This window comes from Cordyceps javanica, chromosome 1, assembly GCF_051103115.1.
Source record: "Cordyceps javanica chromosome 1, complete sequence".
NCBI lineage: Eukaryota > Fungi > Ascomycota > Sordariomycetes > Hypocreales > Cordycipitaceae > Cordyceps > Cordyceps javanica.
The window spans coordinates 8,153,981-8,176,475 of record NC_139295.1 but is presented as its reverse complement, the minus strand read 5'-3'; the positions used below and the strand labels follow the sequence as shown (position 1 = coordinate 8,176,475).

The 22,495-nt window shown below is 55.3% G+C and overlaps 6 protein-coding genes across 6 annotated transcripts; 2 read left to right on the top strand and 4 right to left on the bottom strand.

The window, feature by feature from the left end:
• Positions 1 to 3,322: 3,322 nt before the first annotated feature.
• Positions 3,323 to 4,693, bottom strand: V2A60_002491 (uncharacterized protein; the record flags this gene model as incomplete). The annotated part of the gene is made up of 3 exons (XM_083253842.1): positions 3,323 to 3,523; positions 3,609 to 4,018; positions 4,129 to 4,693. 3 exons carry the CDS (start codon positions 4,691 to 4,693, stop codon positions 3,323 to 3,325), a joined length of 1,176 nt encoding a protein of 391 aa, XP_083109968.1.
• A 2,119-nt stretch (positions 4,694 to 6,812) lies between these two features.
• Positions 6,813 to 8,887, bottom strand: V2A60_002490 (flavin-containing monooxygenase; the record flags this gene model as incomplete). Its single annotated transcript, XM_083253841.1, has 2 exons — positions 6,813 to 8,062; positions 8,206 to 8,887. 2 exons carry the CDS (start codon positions 8,885 to 8,887, stop codon positions 6,813 to 6,815), a joined length of 1,932 nt encoding a protein of 643 aa, XP_083109967.1.
• Positions 8,888 to 10,296: 1,409 nt separating this feature from the next.
• Positions 10,297 to 11,591, top strand: V2A60_002489 (SRR1 family protein; the record flags this gene model as incomplete). Its single annotated transcript, XM_083253840.1, has 3 exons — positions 10,297 to 10,720; positions 10,965 to 11,202; positions 11,393 to 11,591. The coding sequence occupies 3 exons, from the start codon at positions 10,297 to 10,299 to the stop codon at positions 11,589 to 11,591; spliced, it is 861 nt and encodes a 286-aa protein (XP_083109966.1).
• Positions 11,592 to 12,158: 567 nt separating this feature from the next.
• Positions 12,159 to 14,246, bottom strand: V2A60_002488 (glycoside hydrolase superfamily; the record flags this gene model as incomplete). The annotated part of the gene is made up of 1 exon (XM_083253839.1): positions 12,159 to 14,246. One exon carries the CDS (start codon positions 14,244 to 14,246, stop codon positions 12,159 to 12,161), a length of 2,088 nt encoding a protein of 695 aa, XP_083109965.1.
• A 5,483-nt stretch (positions 14,247 to 19,729) lies between these two features.
• V2A60_002487 (acyltransferase family protein) lies at positions 19,730 to 21,382 on the top strand (the record flags this gene model as incomplete). Its single annotated transcript, XM_083253838.1, has 1 exon — positions 19,730 to 21,382. The coding sequence occupies one exon, from the start codon at positions 19,730 to 19,732 to the stop codon at positions 21,380 to 21,382; it is 1,653 nt and encodes a 550-aa protein (XP_083109964.1).
• A 351-nt stretch (positions 21,383 to 21,733) lies between these two features.
• Positions 21,734 to 22,495, bottom strand: V2A60_002486 (uncharacterized protein; the record flags this gene model as incomplete). The annotated part of the gene is made up of 2 exons (XM_083253837.1): positions 21,734 to 22,288; positions 22,421 to 22,495. 2 exons carry the CDS (start codon positions 22,493 to 22,495, stop codon positions 21,734 to 21,736), a joined length of 630 nt encoding a protein of 209 aa, XP_083109963.1.

Sequence of the window (22,495 nt, the reverse complement as noted above, 5' to 3'; positions counted from 1 at the left end):
GCAAGGCTGAGGTTGAATGGAGAGGATGATGGAAAAAAAAAAGACTAGCTAAGCAAGCTTTTTGCGTACGAAATCTGTCGTCGGACAGTCAGGTGGGACGAGAGACAAGGGAATTCACGATTTGGTAAGACCCCAAAGATCGGAAGAAGAGACACGAAGAGACACGAAGAGGCCCAGCCGGGAGGCCCTTTTTCTTTATGAGGGGAGAAAAGGTCTTCTGTGCGCATTACTACTCAGTGCTACATTGGAGGCGGGCAGGGATATCTATGTGGGAGATGGAGGAGGGGGGGCGGCGACGAAGGAGGGGGATTGATTTGGATTGAACCAGTAGCGAACGCAGACTAGGCGCCGAGGATTCAGCCACGGGAGGGGAGGGATCGAGGAGATGTAGAGAGCGAGCAAGAGAGGGAGAGACGGAGAGGGACGGGAAGAGGTTGAGGCGATGGGAGCAGGGGGGGGGGGGGTAGTTGACAGAATTACAGCCAGCCAGCCCTTGTATGTCGTGTATGTCGTGTACTAAGTACTGGTAATAAATAAGGCCTGGCTGTCCTTGGATGTGATTCCCGTACTAGAAGTCTAGAACAAGGCTAGCGAGTTGAAAAAGGGTGCATGGCAGGCCGCTTCCTAGTGGACAGAGGCTCGATGGCAAGGATCCCGGGAGGGGCGGCGGTGTGGGCCGGAAGGTCTGGTGCGAGCTTGAAAATGGGGATATGAGAGATGTGATTGGCTGACGACGTTTTGATTTAAGCGCCCACGACCCTGCAGGTGGAGCGGAGGACGTACTGGTAGTTTTGATGAGGAGGATGAAGAGGAGGGGGAGGAGGTTGGCATGCAGCATGTTAGTCGTGTTCGCCGCCGTCGGGGCCGGTCCCGGCTGTGATGAGCCTGCAAAAGCAGACAGGGGAGGGGAGCCGAACAAAAAAAAAACGTCCAATATACAGAGTAGAAAAGGAAACGAATCATTGGCGCTACAACCACCTTTTTTTGTATGCAAAAGGCTCGGCAATAACGGATTCCCGTCGATGAACCCTGATGTTGATGCATCGGGGGCGCTAAACAGGACCTTGTGATAAGTCGGACGGATGCGCCATGTTTGTATTGATACTGCATATGCATTTGCCACTAAATAAATGGGACTTGTTTTTCCCTCGAATTGCGTCCAAAGTGCAGAAACAAGAAAAAAAGACAAGCGATGCAGTCGGAGCGAGCAGAGCGGAATCATGGTTCCGTATCCGTACATGCGACGACGACAATGCTCGCAGGTCCCAATCGCCGCCGCCCGCCCGTGTCAATTTATTGAAAAAGTAACCACACGCAGGACCCAGCCTTTTGCCTTTTTTACGTCTGTTGCCCGTCGTCGGCCTCCTTCGTACCTCTCTACTTGCCTCACAACGTCCCCCCCGCCCCCACTCATCATTATATCCCAAGTCTTGCCGCCATCGTCGTCCTCGGGCTGACGACCTGCGTCAAAGTTTGCTTTACCACTAAGCGCCGAATACTAGATTATTTAATATATATGTATATGTATACGTATAAATCTGCGCATCTCTTTGCTGCTCAATCTGCTACAGCTCCAGTCCTGCATGGGATTCGACATCCCTTCTTTCGCTCTCCAAGTTATACGCAGCCGTCGCATCGATAAATGCTCTCTTCTACAAAAGGCAACGGTGCCGTGCCAGCCGCGACCATCGCCATGCTCAGCACCCGGACCTGAGGTGGCGAGCCTTTGAAACCTGAAACCGCCGCCGCCGCTGCTGCTGCTCGAGGACGCGTCTTCCTCATTGGCACAGCGATATGCTTGACTACTACTGGTACTTACATATGCTCGTTACTAATCTCGGTCATGTCCTCTGCCGCTGCGCGTGTAGCTTGCGACCAAGCGGCCCTTGGTCCTGTGGCGGGCTTGCTTCCATGGCGAGGCAGCCTTCGAATACTACTGACGTTGCTAGCTTCAATCAACAGACGCCACTGCGGCCCGGGAATGCACCTTTGGGCTTCCCGGTGAAGAACGTCTTGTGTGACCCAGTCTCTTTGGCCATGAGAGTCTCAAGAATCCTCTCATCGTCGAGCTTTGAGCGTTGCTCACTCCTCGTATTTTGTGCTAGAGACCATGACTGTCTCCTAGCCAGAATATATTCCGCCCAGTCGATACGTTCTACGTTTGCACCCCGAGTATTATGGCCGGGTCTGGTATGGAAAAACCACGAGATCAACATTCTCTCGCAGCCTTCCCGTGACAGTCGTCATGTTGTCGATGCAGGCCTTGGCATCCCCGCTGACCATCTCGCCGTCTCGAGTACGGACGGCTCTCAAGGCATGCAGCAACGGCACAGAAGCCTGGGCTACTGCAACTTAGCTTCCGAATCCAAGCTCCAGGGTCAGAGCCGCAACTCTGTATCTGACGGCTGGACAGCTGCAGCGGCAGACTCGTTGCGCGGAACGGGAGAGATTGGCTGTAAACAAAAAAGTATATAGTCGTTGCTGGTTTGGTATGCTATAGAAAAGGCTTCTACTGCTTAAAAGTTCCATTTCATCGAGATTACGGAGATCAGGTGACACGTATGCGCGATTCCCAGCATCAGTTTTCGCGGGCTTACAGAGCCTATACAAGCAGGGGATACAAGCAGGGGAATAGGAGCAACATGCTGAAATCGAGTACACGCAAAGCCCCTCGAGTCAAAGAAAAAGATACCTCAGCAATGCAAATCGGAGTTCGCTACGGTCAAAGTCTATATTGCGTTGACAGCGTTCTGCCTATGTGGTCGCAAAAGTATATCCTCATCATCACAATCCCCGAATCCCCTCAATGAGGCCTGTCGAAAAAGCACAATTTTCCCCCGAGGTGATAGCTTGGATCATCTTCTAGCCTCCAGTAAAGTTCCTCTTTCACATTCGATAGAAGCCCCTGCCTAGATGTCGAGTTCATACTCCGAGCGGCGCCCATTCTAAACTACCTAACGTGACTGACACCTTTTTGTGACCAGAAGGGATGGCACATACGTCTTGGCCGTTCCAATCCGCTGAGAGTCCAAATGATGGACGTTTCTCTTCTCCAATACCTTGTTCATTTCCAACATCCTTCTGCAGTGATTATTCTGCGCCAACAACTCGCACGTCTTTGTACAGTACAACTCTAGCAGTCGCGATGCTCTATGGACTGGGCATGATGTTTCTTGGAAAAAATAAAAAACAGTCAATTAAGTTCATCATTAATTTGCTGACCCCTTACTGGCTAATTTACTATTCGCGAGATGTTTAGTTGTCTCTATAGCTATATACTTCCAATTCACATGGTTTAAGAGACCAGACAGCCCTCAGCATATCAACTATCCTTAACGAGGTCGCCCTGCTCCACCGTCTGCACGTCCCCCTGGAGCTTTCCGTTGGAGAAATCGGCAAGGGCATCGGCATCAGACGAGTTGAACGAGGTCACTGCCAGGGGCAATGCCTTTGTGCACTCGGTCAAATCGTTGATGTTGTAGACGCCAAGCAGGCTCATCCTTACATACGCTCTAGCGTAAGACTGTTTTTTTTTGGTAACAGCAAAGAGTCAGCATTATCCTTCCTTCCTCGGCAAACCGAGTCGACGCATAGTTAGTTTCACATACCGGATTCCAGGGCCGCTGTCCCCGGGCACCGACGAACCTGTTCCACACGGCGCTGGTGCGAGGGTCACGCGACAGGTTGACGTCGCTCTGGAACTTGAAGACGCGCTGCGGCGCCTGGGCGTCGAGCGTCTCCCCGTAAAACGCAGTGTCCCAGACGCCCGGCGTGCTGTCCTGCGGATCGCCCGCCCGGCTGGCGTTGACGCCAAACTGCTGGCTCGTGGTGTGCGCCCCGACGAGCGCGACGAGATCGGCGGCGTCAATCGTCTTGTTGCCAAACAGGGCAATCAGCGCATCGGCCGAGTCATTCTCCGAGGGCAGCAGCCCGTCGGGCGACGGTTCCGAGCTGTCGACGCGGCCCACGAAGCTGCGCACCCTGGGACCCAGAGGGCAAACTACGGTAGCAACGTTTGCTTTGCCCAAAGTTAGCATTGCAAACATCTATATATATATATATATATATCAAATGAAAAAAGGCCAAGTCAAAGTTTCACACGCATTCCTTGGTATTGGTTGAACTTACCGGCCATCTGGATAAGGTCCGCCATACTGACATTGTACGACTTGTACGTGTCATACCACGTCTGCATCTGGTCGCAGCCGCCCTTCATCGCCGCGTTGACCGGCCGTTCGTAGCACTCCCTCGCCAGGACGAGCGAGCCGTCGGCGCCGCCGCCCTTGCCCGTGAGCAGGGACCAGGTCGCCGCGTCGTGGAAGCCCATGCGGATGGACTGGCGGGCGAGGCCGTTGCAGCGGCCCGCCGTGCCGACCATTTGCGACGCCATGTCGTCGGCAATGTGCTTCCATATGCAGCACGTGTCCTGGCGACACTCGTCAGAGTCCTTGTCGGCGACGGAGTCGTACGAGGTGGTCAGGTCTTCGGGGGACGCGGTGCGCTGCAGGATGGACTTGATGGCCGATCCGGTGCCGGACAGCTCGCTGTCCGGCTTCCCGTCCAAGTCCCCAATCAGCTGGACGGACGAGTCCGCCGCCGCCTGTCTAGCAAGGTGGGAGGCCAGTCCGGCCATGTTGGGGAAGGCGTGAGCCACCGTCAAGACTGTGGTGGCGAGGGTCAGAGTCGCCTTCATCTTCACAAGAGTAGTTTCAACTTCGCAAGAGTAGTTTCAATTCAAAGAATTCAATCGCAATACCAGACTTGGCTTGAGAAGCAGTAGACAGTTCCATGAAGGACAAAACCATTCCTCTTTATAACGCTTCTGAAAGCTTCCCTTCTCCATATTCTCATTCACTTCACCTCCGATAAAGGTCATGTTTTGTTACGCCTGGCAGACTATTGGGTGATCATACACACTATTGGAACCCGACTCGTTTGCTTCTGCAGAGTTTGAGCACGGTTTTGCTCCCCGTCGAGGATGGAGAAACAGGTTGCAAACCGTTTGGACAGACTTGATTGGCAGCGACTGGGACCAAGACGCTGTCCGGATTGTCGAGATTGTCCGGGTTGTCCCTCAAGTCCCCGAATAGAGGTCTGTACGTTCAAAGCATTGAACATTATGCATGCTTGCATCCTACTAGTTCCTTTGTGCTAATGCACATACGGGTCCCCGAACGTTGAAACATGACTCAAAAGATGGCATGGCATGCATGGGCCCAAAAGCAAGCACGGGTTCTTGTTGTCGTCTCAGGTGGGGAAGCAAGATACGAGTTCCGAAGATTGGTGCGGGCTCGGCAAGTCTCGAGGGCTGATACGATGGGATCGATGGAAACGTGTGTTAGTGTGCACATGGTCAAACTCGATACAGACTGCTGACGTGGAGGATGGCGTAAGCATGGTTGGTCGGAGCGAGCCAAGTATCTGAGACCGTGTTAGCTCTAGCTAGCACGGATATGGTTCAATCCAACCTTTTTCGCTACGAGACAAATGCCCCGAGCCGGGGTCCCCCAATTGATCGCAATCGAAAAGTAGCCGAACAGTAGTTCCCACCAACCACGGCTAGGCGCGCCGAGCCCCAGTCAAAAGTCGTTCGATTGGAGTGCGGGGGAGACGATGGATGATGCATAGCTCACAAGGTCAGATATGATAACCTGTCCCAGATCCACCAGCTTGACCGGTCCGAGCTGGGCTCTATACCGGCTCCGATGCGACGGGTCTCGGCACGCCGATTACTCAGCGACAAGATGAAGGCACAACCGGCACTTGATGAAGCGGGTGTCCTTTGCGAGTACCCGTGCTGAATAGTTACATGATGCCGTTCATCCCTGCACATGGTCATGCATCCAAAGTGCGAGGTTGGCGGCAACATAGCCCGAGGAGAAAATGCCGTCGTCTCCTGCGGGTTTAATTATAGATACCCAACGGCCAAAGCGAGATGGGGACTCTTGGCCACATGCCGTCGACGTTGCACGTTTAGACCATGTAACGGCCAGACGGGAAATTTCAGAGTGCCTCCTTTTATTCCCGTCGGGTCGCCGGGGGGGGGGGAGGTTTCAGAACTCGTTCGAACGTATGGAAGGGGAGTTTCTTTTGGGATGAAACTGGCCATTGTTGCATCATCTTTTTCCAATACTCTTGTGGGGGAGAAGAGAAAAAGAAAAGCTCAGCCAAAGACGCCTTGCCTTTTCGGTCGAAATTCGGGTCCGACAACCAACTACACGATGAAATCGAGCTTTGCATGGTTTCAAGCTAGGATTGAGGCAATGTTGAGATGTTTGGTAAAGGCGAACTATAATACACTCTGCTGAAGAGAATTAGGTTCAATAGTTGATCGGTGTGTTTATAGTGCCATCGAATTTGTGAGGTAATGTGTCGATCCGCGCATGCCTCTTATTCCCACCCTGCTGCTTGGTTGTTGCGTGTATGCCGCTGCCTGTGCAGACAAATCTGTAGGCTGTATACATTTAGGAACAGTCTCGGCAAGCACAGGAATAGAAGCTCCCGTGGTATCAGCAGAGTAAGCCTCTGCTATGTAGCGTTTCACTCTGGCATGATGGCCTCTAGGTTTTTTTTTGCTATTTGACGTTTCACGACAACACGACCACGGACAGACGGCTACCATTTGCCGTTTCACTGACATGTTATCAGTAATAGGTGCTTTTTATTTGATGTTTCACTTTTCAAATGCCAACCACTGGAAACTCGCAGCTTTGTCATGATTATCAATACGTCTACTGGAGCTCGTATCCCGGAACGGCGCTCCATAACAAAAACGTGCTCGACACGACAGACAGTGCAGTCACCCCTCCCTTCTACTTTTCCCCGTGATCATACAAGCCCGCCTCCCTGCCCTTGATCTGCAGCGCCAGCAGTCGCGAAAAGTACCGGCAGAGGGCCATGTTGCCGCCGTGGAACCAGAAGCCCGGGTGGCCGCTGTCCTGCCACATGGTGTTCCACTCGCCCTCGTCGTTGAGGCCCCAGACCTCGCGGACGCGGTCGGCGAGCTCGTCCCCGTACATGGCGCGCGCCTGGCTGCGCATGTTCTGGTAGCCCGTCGCCCAGACAATCTCGTCGGCCGGGAGCTCGGACCCGTCGGCGAGGCGCAGGCCGCCCGGCAGCACCTCGGTCACCTCGTGGCCCTGCTTGACGCGGATCTTGCCGTCGGCGACGAGCTGCGACGCGCCCACGTCAATGTAGTAGCCGCCGCCGCGCTGAAAGTACTTGAAGAAGAGGCCCGCGCCGTCGGGCCCGTCGTCGACGCGGAAGCCCGCGGCGGCGAGGCCGGCGAGCAGGGGCGCGTCGTGCGCCCGCTGCAGCGCGCCCACCTGCACCTGCACCGTCTTGAGCACCGCGTTGGGCATGGTGTGCAGCAGCACGTCGCCGTCGTCGACGGCCGGCGACGTCTCGGAGAAGAGCGCCGCGAGGGCAATGTCGGTGATGGCCTTGGACGAGACGACGTGCGTGCTGGACCGCTGCACCATGGTCACGTCGTAGCCGCTCTCGCAAAAGTCGTGCGCAATGTCGTGGCCCGAGTTGCAGCAGCCCACGACGACGGCCCTCCGTCCCTTGGGCCCGTCCCTGCGCGGCCCGGGAAACTCGGACGAGTGGCAGAGCACCTGGCCCTTGAAGCTCTCCATGCCTTTGATCTGGGGCATATTCTTCTCGCCCGAGTGGCCCGTGGCCTGGATGATGTGTCGGGGGTGAAAGGTGCGGTTCTCAACGCTGCCGTCGGCTCTTGTGCGGCAGAGATCCACGGTCCACGTCTTGGAGGCGTCGTCCCAGTGCGTGCTCGCCAGCTCCGTCGTCATCCAGACATTGAGCTCCATGCTCTGCGCGTACGACTCGAACCAGCCTGCCAGCTTGTCCTTGGGCGTAAAGATGGGCCAGTTGGGTGGGAACGGCATATACGGCATGTGGTCGTACCATACTGGGTCGTGCAGGACCAGTTGGTCGTATCGTTTGCGCCAGTTGTCGCCGATGCGCTTATTTTTATCAATGATGAGGGCGTTGATTCCGAGCATTTTGAGACGGACGGCGGCTGTGAGACCAGCCTGACCTGCGCCTGTTGTACCCGTTAGCTTTCTTATTAGTCCTCGCTTCGCTCGCTGTTCAGGCTATAGTATTTTCCCTCTTCTTTTTTTTTTCCTTCGCTTCGCTCGACTGATGCTCCAAAACTTGGCCTTGCATGGAATAGAGGATACGTACCGACTATGAGCACCAGCGGCTCGCTCCCGTCCGTGTAATTCGCCTCGGCCTCGCGCCTCTCGGCCCAGTTCTTCCTCCCCGGGTGCTGCCCGTGGGCGACCCCCGCCGGTCGTCGCCCGTACACGGGCTCCTCGAAGCCGCGGAGCCCCTGCAGGATGGTGCCGAGCGTAAAGACCTTCCAGCCGGGGCCGTCGGGGTGCGCGACCAGGCGGGCCGTGCCGGCGCCGAACCCGACGGCCGTCTCAAACGTGATGAAGAACTGCACGACGTTGACGCGGCCCTCGGCGTCCATCTTGACAACGGCCGGGGCGCGCGACGACGCCCCCGATCCCGATCCCGATGCCGGCCCCGCCTCGTCGAGCGCGACAGACTTGAGGCGGAAGCCGTCGCGCGAGGCGGCCGACTCGCCGAGGAAGGCGGCAATCTTGGCGGGGGACTGCACGGTGCGCATGGCCCAGGTCAGGGCGAGGTGGTCCCGCCAGAAGCCGTTGTCGAGGAAGAGGGCGGCGAGGGCGGCCGTGTCGGCGGTGGCGAGGAGGGCGTTGACGGTGGCGACAAAGGACTCGGCCGTCTCGCGCGCGTCGAGGGCCGCCGTGGCGTCGCTGCAGCTGCTGCTGGGAAAGCTGGCCAGGGGCAGGTTGGTGGTGCCGGGCATGGTGTGGACCGTCGGGGCGGCGGCCATGGCTGCGGTTGTCGCGAGATGCGCGGTCACTCGGGTTGGGTGGGAATGTATGGTTTTGTCTTGTATATATGCTGGACTGCACTGACTGGTCAAGGACAGCAAGAAGGGATGAGAAGGCGGTCAAACAGGAAAGCCAGAAAAAAAAGACAGCAGGAGGGGAAAAGGCCCGTCTTATATGCAGCATGCAAGAGGCGGGAGGAGGAGCGGGGGCTCCGAGACTTGCACAATCAGCGGTGCCGGACAAAAGGTGGAGTGCCACAAGAGCCAGAGAGAGTATGAAAATTTCAAAAAAGTGGCTGCAAGACTCGGGGCTCGAGATGCGTGAGGAATGTCCATGTACAGTATGCAGAGGTCAATCGAGACGAGGCCGCGACTGGCGACGGCAATCAGGGTCTGGGGGTCTGTCTATCAGGCCCGGCGCGGGACCCGCCCCCGCAATCGGAGGCTGAGGGGGGGAAGAGAGACGGCGGATGGGCGGCTACAGATGCTCCCTTTGGCCGGGGGGTGCTTTGTAAAGGTGGGAGGGCCAAAAATTAACACAGTTGGCTGAAGAAGCATTTTTTTTTCGGGCACAAGACGAGGCACTGACTGCTATTTTCGACTGGAGGCGTGGTCAATTGGGTTCGGCCAGCCTCCGGGGCAACGGACGATGGGGAGGAGGTGCGAATGACCAGGCTCTCGAGGCGCATCCGTACACCATGCATACTGATACTCGACGGAAAGAGGTAAAAACGAAAAACTAGATTCAATAATATAAAACGTTAAAAACAATAAAACAAACCGCGAGCGAAGCGAAGCGGTCTATGCTTTGCCAGCCACACGTCGAGCGAAGCGAGGACAAAAAAAAAAAAAAAGGACATGGACAAAGGTGATTGCTGCTCCATCTGTTTTGTTATAGGCTTTGTTTCTGCATGTTATTTTTCTTCTTATTATCTATTTTCTTTCTTTCTTTCAATTTTCGGTTGTCGAGTCCAGTCGCCGGTGGGGGGAGGTCATTTGCGTGCAGCCCGTCAAGTCCCAGCCAGATCCGCACTTTGGTACCCATCTATACACCCGCAGTAGAGAAATCAAGCACATGAATAATCGAATTACTCCTTGTCGTTGGCATGGTAAGAATGAAATCTATTTTACCTTTTATTTTTATAATTTCTTTTCTTTTCACAACACCAACCCTCCTAAACAGAAACGAGTTATCAGTTGCGTTTCCCCCCAAAAGCGGGTCAAACTGTAGTTGACTGCCAGCGGGGAAAAAAAAATAAAAAATAAAAGATAAAAAAAAACTTGGTCATGCTCTCATCCCATCAAGGTGCTGGTTGGCCGACGAGCTTAATCTCATACCTTTTATTCCAGCAACCTTTTTTGTTTTTACAGAAAAGAGGCAAAAAAGGAAAAAAGGAAACAAGGCAAGAATGTCCCTCGACAATGAGGGCTGGACCCGCGTCCACCGTAATAAATCCCGTCAAAGTACTCCCGCCAAGCCTCGCTCGACAGATTGTCTGGCATCATCATCATCGTCATCACCACCACCACCACCACCCGCAGACAGCCTCACCTTTGCGCCGCGAACGACTGGCGTTTTCAGACGGCCCGAAGCGCTGCGCGCAGACTACGACAGGATCCGTTCCCAGTGGCTCCAGTCCGAGCCTGCTCACGAGGCACTCGTCCAGCTCGTCGACGCTGTCGCCGCCACCACCACCACCCGGCGGCCCCTCGTCGTGACAAAGGCCGTCTGTCTGGGCATCGGCACCTTTGATCCAGAGGACGGGGCGTGGGAGGCCAAGAGGGCGGCCTTTGTGCAGCTTTGCGCGTTGACGACACTTGTATCACAACTTGGTAGGTTTCTTTTTCTTTTCTCTCTCTTTCTCTCTTCTCTCTTTCTCTCTCTTCTCTCTCTTCTCTCTTTCTCTCTCTTCTCTCTTTCTCTCTCTCTCTCTTTTTCTTTTTTTGCCTTGTTCTTTTCCTTGAATCATCTCATTCTCAAGTCTTGTTTTTGGTGATGCCCTCTCTACCTTGCCATAGTTCCCCATAGAGTGGAAATTGGCAAGGTTCGAGTACAACGTTACTAATCATGAGATAGAAAAATACAGCAAAACTCCCATACAGTGCATATTTCAAGAACCCATCTTTACAGATGCAGACAAGACGTTTCTCGCCAGTCTTGGTCATCGCGTCGTCTCTTCGCCCCAAGCCTACGACCTCGTCGACGACACCACGCTCCTCTTTGCCATTCACCTTTATCGTCCCATCTACGCGGCGGCATTGAAATCCAACCTGCCAGCCGTATTCGTCGGTACGGGTTGGGATGTCTGGGACACGTAAGTCTTTCTCTCTCTCTTTTTTCTTTTCCTCGCTTCGCTCGACGTGGGCCATTAGTTTGCTTGGCCTCGTCGCTTCGCTCCAAGGCAGAACAACGGAAAGCAGACAAGTCAAGGCAGAAGAGAAGAAGAAAAAGAAGAAAAAGAACCTGTCTTCTTGTGGGCAAACAATGTATTCTATGCTAATCAGTGTCCGTGCCTCTCCCGGCCGCACAAACAGAGTCTCTATGGAGAGAGTAAACGATTTGGAGAATATGCAGAAAATGCATGCAACGTACGCGCGCCACCCGTTCCCGCAGGACGCGGCGAGCACGGCCTTTTCCAGCACCAGCATCTACTTTGCGCCGCCGCCGTCGTCAGTCGAAAGAGACTCGGGGGACGACGGATGATGGAGGAGTAATTAATGAAGCTTCTATTTAGATACCCAGCCTCGTCACTCGAGGAAATTGGAATGGACCAAGAAAAAAAAGAGAATTGAAAAGTAAAACTAGGAGAAATCATGGATTACCTTGGATGAATTTATTTCTCGTCAACTACTGGATGCTGATTCTAAGTTGTGCCCATCATTCCTCCATCTGTCAGAAATAAAAGAAAAAAAAAGAAAAAAAAAAGAAAACAAATGAATAATAGACCACCAGATACTCCGTGTATATAAGCCGCAAAAGGCAACCAAAATAAAACAAAAGGTGCCAGACAAAAGGGAAAAGAAAAGGAAAAAAAATCAATCGCAAAGTGACGGCCCTGTAGCAAGCGATGCCACTGGTCAAGTTGGACCGTCAATCTAATGCATACAAAGCCATTGCCATTCAAACGACCCTGTTCGTCCATGGTTTCAATAGCTCCAGTCACACATCTAACCCTCAGGCCCCTTCAATCTCAATCGAGAGCCATTTTATATGAATTATGATTATTCCTCCACTTCATTCTTCTACCCCCCTCATGCTCGACATGACCGGCTAAGACACCTGTGTGCCTCCACAGTCGGGAATCTTGACACCCTTCTTGAGATTGCGGTTCACGTCAAAGAGACCCCACTTGTCCTCCCACTTTTCCTTGTCCGTGTTGAAGCGGGATTTCCAGGGCTCGTCAAAGGCCTCGAACCAGAAGTAGTTGGTGCCGTTCTTGAGGGCAGGGCAGACCCAGTCGTCCATGAAGCGGTTCATCTCGTCAATGCCGGCCTTGGCGGGGTTGGTGCACTGGGGGTTATCGGTCGGGCAGCGGGAGCCGCCTCCCGAGGGCCAGCCAGTCTCGGAAATGACATTCATCTTCTTGTCCGTCTTCCACATGGGGCCGTTCTTGTTGGACCAGAAGCTGTAGGTCCACGACGCGGCCTGGTCGGCGGGGGTGCCGCTGAAAAAGGGATGAATGTTGGCCATGATGAGGTCAGAGTCCTTGGCCAGCTCGTCGGTCCAGTCGTCGCCGAGATCCGACGTGGCCACGGGTATGTCGATGCTTCGCTTGGTCAGGTTGGCGCGGACGTCGGACAAGATGGTGGCGAGCGTGGTAATGGTCATTTCCTTGCGGAAGAGGATTTCGTTGGCGACGATGACGCCCTCAAACTGGTCACCGCCATACTGGTCGAAAATGTCCCACATCTGGGAGAGCTGGCGCTGGTTGGTGGTGCTGTTGTTGTCCTGCCAGACGCCGAGCCAGACCTTGAGATCCTTCTTCATCTGCAGCCTGTCAATGGCGTGGAGGACCATCTGAGTCTGGTTGCAGTCGGTGCCGTAGAGGCGGATCTTGTTGGTGAGTTGGCTGAGGACGGCGACGTCGCGGGTGACATTGTTTTGCGAGGGCGGGTTCTTGAGGCAGTCGGGATACTGGACGTTGATCGGGGTGTAGTCCATTCCGGGAAAGACCTTGTGGAGGTTCTTGTTGTTGAGAAGCTTTTGAATTTCTTTGCTGTTGAGGCCAAGGTCGCCGCTGGCATCGTCGTTACTGGATCCGCCACCGCCGCCGCCGCCGCTGCTGCCGTTTTTTTCGCCATTCTTGCGGCTGGCAATGAGGGTGCCAACGACACCACCTACGATGGCCCCGACAATAACGAGAAAGACGAGGACGATGATGGCCCATTTGCATTTCTTGGAGCGGCCCTGCTTCGTCTCGAGCCAATCCGAGGGTCGTTCGCGCTTGGCGGGTTCGTAGTAGCCACGGCTGTCGTGCTCGATGGGCACGGCGGTGGCACCTCCGGCGGCGGCGCCAATGGCGGCGGCGGGGACGGCTCGTTTGGCGGCGCTGTTGGCCGAACTCCTCTTGCTGTGCGAGCCGTAGTGGAGCCCGTCATCGCCGTCATCCGCGATGGACATGGGATCAACCACGCCAAGAGCGGCAACATCTCGGCGAGACGAGTTGGGGCGGTTGTAATAGGATTCTTGGGCAGCACCATAGGGTGCGTTGGGGCTGCGTGAGGGTGATGCGGAGCTCACGGAGGAGGAGGCAACCGTGTTGAAAGGATTGACGGTGGAGCGAGAGTCGCCGTCGACGGGATAGCCAGCTGCGTAGGGGCCGCTATGTTGACTGTAGGCATCTGAAGAGTTGGGACCAGCGTGGTACTGTGAGCGCGAGGGCGGCGGCAAAACCTGGCCGGTCGATCGGAGGGAGCCGACAGGACTCGCAGCGGGATGATATGGAGCGGCGGCCATGGCGGCGGGATGGGCATGACCATAGTTGTCCGGTCCGGGTGCGCCGGGGTAGGCGCGACCATGGCTATCAGGACCGGGTGTGGCGCTGGGAGAGGTGCGTCCGTAGTCGCGCGTAGGTTGGGATGGTGCGGAAGCGCCGTACGGGTGAAGATTCATGTGCGGGGGAGGAGGAGGGCCGCCTTGGCGGTCTGTCGACACGTTGTCGTAGTGTCCATGGTCGTAACGAGAGGCGGCAGGCTCGGGCGTGCGACTGGGAGGAGACTCGTCATGATAGGGAGATTGCTGGGCGTATTCGTTGTAATGGGGTCTGGGCGAGGGCGTGTCGTAGCCGCTTCCGTGAACGGGGTCGAGAGGCTCCGCCTCGTAGTGGTGGTTGTTGTTGTTGTTGGAATAGTGCTGCATGGCGACGGCGGGAAGCAAGGCCAGGCTGGACAAGAGCAGAGGGCCCCGTTTCGGGGCGGGTCAAAGACACCAGGCCGGTCGCTGAAGGGTTCGTTGTTTGCAGTCTAGGATAGCGCATGCGCAGAAAGGTTGGGGGAATGGCGTCGTCGAGGAATGACTTGAGAGAGCAGGTTGCTGGCGACGGGGCCGGCGCAGTCGAGGTGTCGTTTGCGATGATGAGATGGGCAGCGAACGCCTGTCATCAGCAGGGCAAAAGAAGAACGAGAGAAGAAGAGAGAGGGAGGGAGAAGCAGAAGAGGCGAGAGAAGCTGCGGCGGGCGCGGGGCGCAAGGCAGACAGCAAGCTGACCAGGACGAGGCTGATGATGACGAGTGTTGTTGCGGCAGGCGTGGTAACCAGGATGTGCAGGAAGAGGTTAAAGAGAGTGAGTGTGGCGAGCGAATGTTGAGATGGAAAGAAGAAGAGAGCAAAAAAAGAAGGAGAAAAAAAAAGGCGAGACGAGAGTGGGTTGAGCCGAAGGATGCGCCGCGGGAAGCGCAAGAGAGATGAAACGGCAAAGGCACAATGGATGGATGGAGGAGGGGGAGGCGAGTAGAAGAAGGCGGCGGGCGGAAAGGACACGGCGAGGTGTGGATGGAGATGGTTTGGTATGGGAAGGGTGGATGGGCCAAGGATGGAGGAGCAGGCCAGACCAGGATGGGAATGAGAGAATGGATGGAGGTGGATTGGAAGGATGGATGGATGGATGGATGGATGGACGGGAAGAGGCGCAGTTGTCGGGGAGTCGATTCGGGTGGTCTTTTCTGGTTTGGGATGCGGGAGCGGCGTGTGTGGTGCTGGGTTGTGATGGGTTGTGGTGGGTTATGGTGGTGGCCACTGGTGTTGGTGGTGGTGGTGACGCAACGGGGGATGGGCTTTTGCAGTGGGATGAAGCAAAAGAGGGTGGTGGGATGGAGCCAAGTGGGGAATCTGGTTTGAAGCGAGAGAAGAGGAGGAAGAAGAAGGAGGACAAGGAAAAAACTTTAAACTAATAGCATCACTACCATGAATAGCCATACTGAGTAAAGATGGATAATGAATAAAAGTGCCAAGCAGCAACCGTTTGCACCGAGTACTCATACGGAATAGGTGGTGATGGGTATGGATCTAGACTGGATCCAGAAGAAATGAGCACTGAGTAATGATGACTTTCTACTACCGGTAGACGTTGGTTTGAATTTCTGTTATTGTCATGATTTTCATTATTGCTTCAAATTGCTTCCAATTGTCAAGGCATGAAGAAAGAGTCAGTACTGAGTACTCGGCAGGTGGACGAGGTGGTTATAACTTGTTGGTCTATGGATTTTCAGGCACATGATTATCTAGCCTACAGGGCGCGTGACATACTTTGGTGCCTAGGTAGGTACCTAGCCGCTAACTTGAGTAGGTACCTACCTAGCTTATGTGTATTAGATCAGTAGCTACCTGCAAGCAAGTGCCAAGGAACTGAGTAGGTACAGCGCTGTAGCTCTTGCCAGTAGTTGTCCAAGCAGAGCCATCTTCCACCAGCATCGGCATAACCGTTACAGCGCATTCAGGGCATATGGTACTCTGCATCACGGCACTTTGTGCTTACGTGCCCTTTCGGCGCTTTTTTTCCCCTTTTCTTTTCTTCTTCTTTTTCCTCTTCTCGCCTGCTGCCTCGGCTCTACAGAGTACCTTGTTGTTCATTCCCCAAAGCCCCTTCTATCAAGTACCAATTCCAACAGGCCTAGAAACCCCTCTAGAAACCCCCCCTGCTGATGCTGCGACCCATTGAGGAGCCCCTGCAGCCCCCCGCTCATCTTCGTATCAGTACCTACCTGAATTAGTACCTTACTGGTACTCAACTAACTAACCCAATCGCCACTTTCAGTACAGCAGGTCTCAGCACTATTACTGGTAAGTAGTATATAGTTGCTACCTAAAAATCCTTTAGTATACCTCTTGCGTTGCACCCAAGCACAACCATCCGTCAATCAGGTAGTTACCCTTTTTCGGCACCATACAATGCCGCACACATGATACCTTGCGCACCTACTGATATGGCACCGAGTCACTATTTTAGTTTCCCTAAAACCTGGGCTAATCATAATCAATACACTACCAAGTGCCGAGTAGTAAGTACGGGAGGGGGGCAAGGTAGGTACCTATACGAGTCCCACACCAACACGAGAAAGTATCAGGTCGGCCTACCAGTCCGAGTCTACGACCATGACTGACGACGACGACGATTTCGCCAAGCAAACGTTCAGAGTTGCGTTTTCTTTCTATTAACCTTTCTTTTCCTTTGTCAAGTCTTAATCTTGTTTTCATTTCCTTTTTAATTGCCAATTCTTCCCTTTGTTTTCATTTCCTTACTCACTTGTTCACTTCTTTCTTTTAACAAAAAAAAAATCGAGAGCCAGCCACAGTCAGAGCCACAGCCACATTTGCAGCGGCAGCCGCAGCCTCAGCCTCGTTCTCATTTCTCATGCTTCCGGGTTGAAAAAGAAAAGACGCCAGCAACGCAAAATTGAAACAGGAAAAATATTTTCTTCATTGCCCAGTGTCCATATCTGCCCTCTTTCTACTCTCATCTCCCAGAGATTTCCTTCAATTCCAGCAAAAAAAAGCCCATTTCTCCATCCGTTGACCAACTACTGGTGTAACCTACCTTCTACCCGCCCGCCGCGCGCGCCAATTCTGGTCGCTCCGGGCAACCACCGCCGCCCACGCCGCCCACGCCGCCCACCGTCCTGTCCCTCGTTGTCCCTTTACCCGTTTTGCCCGTTTTTGTTGTCCCGGTTCTTTTGCTGGCCACGCCGGTAAGCCGCGATAAGTATGCGCAACTACCAGTACTCAGTTTACATGCTCTCGAGGGCGACTTGACCATGCTTTTCAGCCAAAGCCCCTCATTCCACCCCATTCTACCCGCAGCCGGCTAACAACCCATGAGCTCAACGGTTTCTTTCTTTTCTTCTTTCTTTCATCCATCTTATTTTTTCTTTTTCCCTTCTTACTCGACTCGTCATATCGGTCTTCTTTTTTTAGCCCCCGCCCATAATCCAAACTAAGTACCTCTTAAACTAAACCCAGTCGGGCGGCAGCCCCTCTGCTCTTCTCTACTCAGCCACGCAAAGCTTGTTTGAGCTCGTCCACCGTCGACGTTCCCGCCAGCCCATCTCAGATATAGCGGATAGACAAAGGATATAATAACCATCCTGAATTGGCTTCCTGTCACCACTTACAACCCCATCAACTCTGTCCCATTCTTCTACCCGCTCTCTTGTCCTCGTGTCTCTCCATCATCACCATTACCATCATCATCATCATCCAATCACCATTCATCGCCTTTGCGCAATGCACAATCACCCGAGTTACCTGGACGACTCCCGCCCGTCATGCCCATGACATCACCCACGCTTGCTCCTCTCAAGTCCAGCTGTCTGGCATGCACTGCGCACCCAGGCACCTAATGCTGGTACCATCCCCTCCCTCCCTCCGCTTCCACCCCTCCAACCCTCTCCTCGCAAATTCAAAAAAAGAGGATCAATCTCGTGTTTCTTCACCGTCCATGTCCCTCACCCTTGCGCCTCTTCCCCACGCATGGGGCATCCTCGACAGCAACGTATCAGTAGCGTGCGTGTCCCATAAGTGGTTGACCAAGTACAGATTACGTTCATTTGTCGCTGTTACTCCGCAGTTGCGAACTGAGAGAACCCTTCAGATCCCGACCTCTGGCTACCTGTTCTAATTATTGGCCAACTTGTTCACCTGCCCAGACTTTACATCAAAACCCACCCGGCCGCCTGCCTGCCCGTCGCCCTTCCGACTCCTGCCATTCCCGTCACGCCTTTTTATTGCAGAACCAAAGCGCACGCACTCATCTCGGAATACGACTCGCGCCAGACTTGGCCGCACACACTGCGCGACCCCAGTTCATGCGACAAAACTCTGGCGTCTCCTGGTTTTGAAAAGATGCACCGCACAACCCATCCGGCAGACAATGCCCTCGCTCGTCAACTCCACCCTCAACTGTTTCGGGCGTTTCTGTCGATCCATGCCTCTCTCTCCTCCTGTCTTTTTTACTTGGTTGGTAAGGACGTTCTCCCCCTTGGACATGTGCACGACTCGCCCGTATAGCCCCTCCCTTTTTTTTTTTTTTGCCATGGCTTACGCGGCTTGCTATTGCTACCCTTTGCGTCTTATACGGGGGTCCTTGGTCTCGACGATTCCGACAACCTCCCATCCCGGGACTGCTCTTGAGCAGACCCCCCGAAAGAAAAAAAGAGGACGCATGTCATTTCCGCCCATCTCCGGTTCAAAGTAACGCACGACCACCTTTTTTTTTTTCGACCAAATAAAGTAAAGGCACCCATAAACCTGTAATCAATTTGCGCTCTTCTTTGAAGATCGCAGCCAGCAACCCAAGAGTCTAAGCTCATCCCCCTAGTAGTTTCAAGACTGCCACGCTCGGATCCAAAGTTGAGATTTACAAGGTGGTGGCCTGTTGTGCAAGCCGCAGAACCTGGTCGAGCTGTCTAATAAGTAGTACTTCCTGAGTACTGACACGTGCCACACTCACTGCTTGCCATCTGCGTGTACTAGGAATGAACATCACGACTCGTTCCAACTGCCAGCAGCCGCCGTCTTCCCCTCTCCACCAACACAACACGGGACTTCAGAGGCCAAGCCCGCAAGCCCCCTCCCCCCTCCCCAATTCCTTCCTATATGGCAGCACTGTCTGCCACTGGTGCAAGATGGAGAAGCTCACGGTGCATGGAAACTCGCCGGTGCTGCCAAAGGGAAACAAGGACTGCCCCGGCAGCAGTCCGAGAGGCTATAAGCAGTTATGCCGGAAGAAGTACGGAGCAAGAACAATGCAGGTAGGTAACGCAAGTACCGATACGTTGGCATAGCTGTGCATGAGTCGAAAACATGAAACCAAAAACTTAAATAGTCAATCCTGTCAAGGGGGTCGACATCCCAACCGGCTTGCGCTGCCTGGCTGGTCATGTCCTCCTCTGCTTCTCTTTGCTTGATTATCCATCGCTCTTCTCCCCTGATCGATCTGAATCTCTTTGTCGTCTCTCTTTTCTTCCTTTTGTTTGATCCGCCCGCTCTCAAAGTCGCCCGATTCGAGGTGCTGGTCACGGATGCAAATCGTATGTTGTCCGAAACCGCGAGTGCATTGGCGTCAAAGCTGCTTTAGGACGTCATAATCATGCGCAAAGGTTTTACCTTGACTTTTTTCTTTCATTTTCAATTTTAAACAAATCGTTGCTCCCCGTGTGCGTCCCAGCGTTTTTTTCTTCTTTTCTTGTTCAACATTCAACGTGTGTCGCCTCTCTTTGAGAAATTCGGTTCATTTATATCCTGTGTTTTAGAGGGAAAAAAGGAAAAAAATAAAAGGAAAATCCGTCACTTGCACAAATACACGTCAAATAGACGAGTGGCCTCGACGACTCGCTCCTGCGCTCAGAATGGAGCCTCGCGGCGAGCCTGAGCGGGACCAGCTGCTGCTCAAGCCGGGGCCGGGCTCTGTATACGAAACGGCGATGCTATGCGGACGCTACCTCAAGAACCGGACCGCTTCCGTCTCCAAGTCCATCAAGTCCACCGGCAGCGCGGCGGCCTTGCTCTTCGCGAGCGGCCCCGCCGGCCAGCGCGCCGCCGCCGGTGATAATGGTGGCGTCGGGCCCCGCCGCCAGCCCCCCGGGCAGCACCCCTCGTCGCCGACGGCCTACCTCTCGGGGCTGCGCGGCGTCGCCGCCGTCGTCGTCTTCCTCTTCCACTCGACGTGGGCCTTTACGGGCATCGTCGACATCGGGTACGGCGTGCCGACGGAGCGCGACGACGGCAACGGCAACAAGATTGTCGTCGGCGACGCAAACCGCCACCTGCTCCAGCTGCCGTTCCTGCGGCTCGTCCACGCCGGGCACGCCATGGTCGGCGTCTTCTTCCTCGTCGGCGGCTACGTCAACGCCGTCAAGCCGCTGCGGCTCATGCGCGGGCACCGGCACGCCGAGCTGCCGCCCGCCGTCGCCGCCAGCCTCCTCCGCCGCGGGTTGCGGCTCTACCTGCCCGCGCTGGCGGCGATGCTGGCCACGGCGCTGCTCGCCTGGTGCGGCGCGTTCGAGCCCGCCCGCCGCAACATGGACACCCTCCACGGCGTCGTCTTCTACTGGCCCGACTTCCACCCGAGCCGGCACGACACGCTCGCCGGCACGCTGGCCGAGTGGCGCGCGCAGGCCCTGCTCATCCTCGACCCGTGGAGGCAGCCCGTCTGGCCAAACTACGACCCCCACCTCTGGACCGTCGGGCTCGAGTATCGCGCCTCGCTCGTCCTGTCCCTCGGCCTCTCGGCCCTCGCGTGCTGTCGCGTCGGCGCGCGCCTCGGCCTGCTGGCACTGCTGGCCGCCTTCATGGTGCGCTGCGACCGCTGGGAGGTGGCGCTGTTTCTGGCCGGCGCCGTGCTCGCCGAGGTGGATCTGGTGCGTAAGGACGCCGCGTCGGTGGCAGCGGCGGCGTCGCCGACAAGCACCGGCTCCCCCGGCATCGACGGCATCGATCTCGAGGCGAAGTCGGAGGATCGGCCTGCGAGGCCGTTGCCGCCGTCGCGGCGCATGCTCGGCAGCCTCGGCATCGTGCTGCTCGCCGTCGCGGGCATGTATCTCATGTCTTTCCCGCCCGAGGGTGGGCAAACGGCGCCGGGGTTCGTGCTCGTCTCCCGGTGGCTGGTGCCGAGCTGGGCCGGCGACGCCAAGCGCTACGTGCACGGCGCGGGCGCGCTGCTGTTCCTCGTCGCCGTGTCGGGCAGCGCGGCGCTGCAGCGGCCGTTCCTCACGCGGACGGCGCAGTATCTCGGCACCGTCAGCTACTCGCTCTACATCGTGCACGGGCCGGTGATGCACTCGGTCGGCTACCTCATCGCGCCGGCGGTGCTGGCCGCCACCCGCGCCGCCGAGAGCGATGCCCGCTGGGCCACGGGCGTGATCCTGGCCACCATTATCAACTTTGCCATATCGTTGGCCACCGCCGACCTGTTTTACCGCACCATCGACGTCGGCAGCATGAGGGTGGCGACGGCCTTTCAGAAGCTGTGTTCGCTGAGTCGATATCAGGACAAGTCATAGATTTCAGTGTGCATGGATTCGTGCGCGCGGAGAAACGATCATGTATCATTTTAATTAGATAAATAATTCCGAGCGTTTTGTATTTTCTCCCTTTCTTTCTGGTCGCCATTTATACTGACAGCATCGGGTATGATCAGCACAACGAATATAACAAGTCACCAGTACTAGGATCCAGAGAATCAGCAAGTTCCTCTTCCTCGGTTCCAATCAAGTTGTGGTAGCTCGCATATTGGGTATTATTGTATTAAAGTATTAGCATTCGGGTATAAAAGCGCAACGCCGATTTCTGCAGATCCAATCGCGTATACAAATGGTCAATATAAACAGTTCGGGTAAGCCATCCCATGTCCTCTACAGAGCGAAAGCAAGAGCGACAACGGCGACTAGGGCACCGGCTGCGGTACCAGCAGCAGCGTTGGGAGACCTGGTAGGGCTTGGGGTGGTAGTGGTGGTGCTGGTCGCCGCAGTCTCGTCCGAAGAGGCAGCAGTGGTGGTAGTGGTCAGGACAGTCGAGTTGGACCGGGTCGAGGAGGCATCACTCCCGCTAGAGCCGGTCGTAACTGCGGAGGTGGGCAAGGTCGAGTTGGTGGCGGTGACCGAGCCGGATCTGGTCTGCTCAGAGCCCCCCTCAGAAACACTGCTGCTGCTGCTGCTGCTGCTGCCAGACGCGGACGAGGACGACTGGCCGGCGGTGACGGTGACGGTGGCAGGGGCGGTCGAGGTGAGCTGCTTGCAGATGTCCTTGGTCAGGTTGTCGGCCTTGGTCAGGTCGGCGGCGCTGCACTGAGAGACGAGGCACTCGCCGGCGAGGGCCTGCAGCTGGGCCTGCTTCTCCTTGCGGCAGAGGCAGTCGACGTCGGTGATGGAGCAGCCCGTGTCGGGGATGGCCTTGTAGATGCAGCCGAGCTGTGAGAGGCGGGAGGGTGTCAGCTCAATGGACGCGATGCATATAGAGCAGCCGCCAGCCAACACTTGTAGAGTTGGCGTTCTCTCGAGCTGACTGGGGCTACTTGTTTGTCGCCTGTTGTGAGTACTTACAGCGCAGGGAGGAGCCGAGTCAAGACCTTGGGCGGCGACGAGGCCGATGAGAGAGAGAGCAAAGGTCGCCTTCAT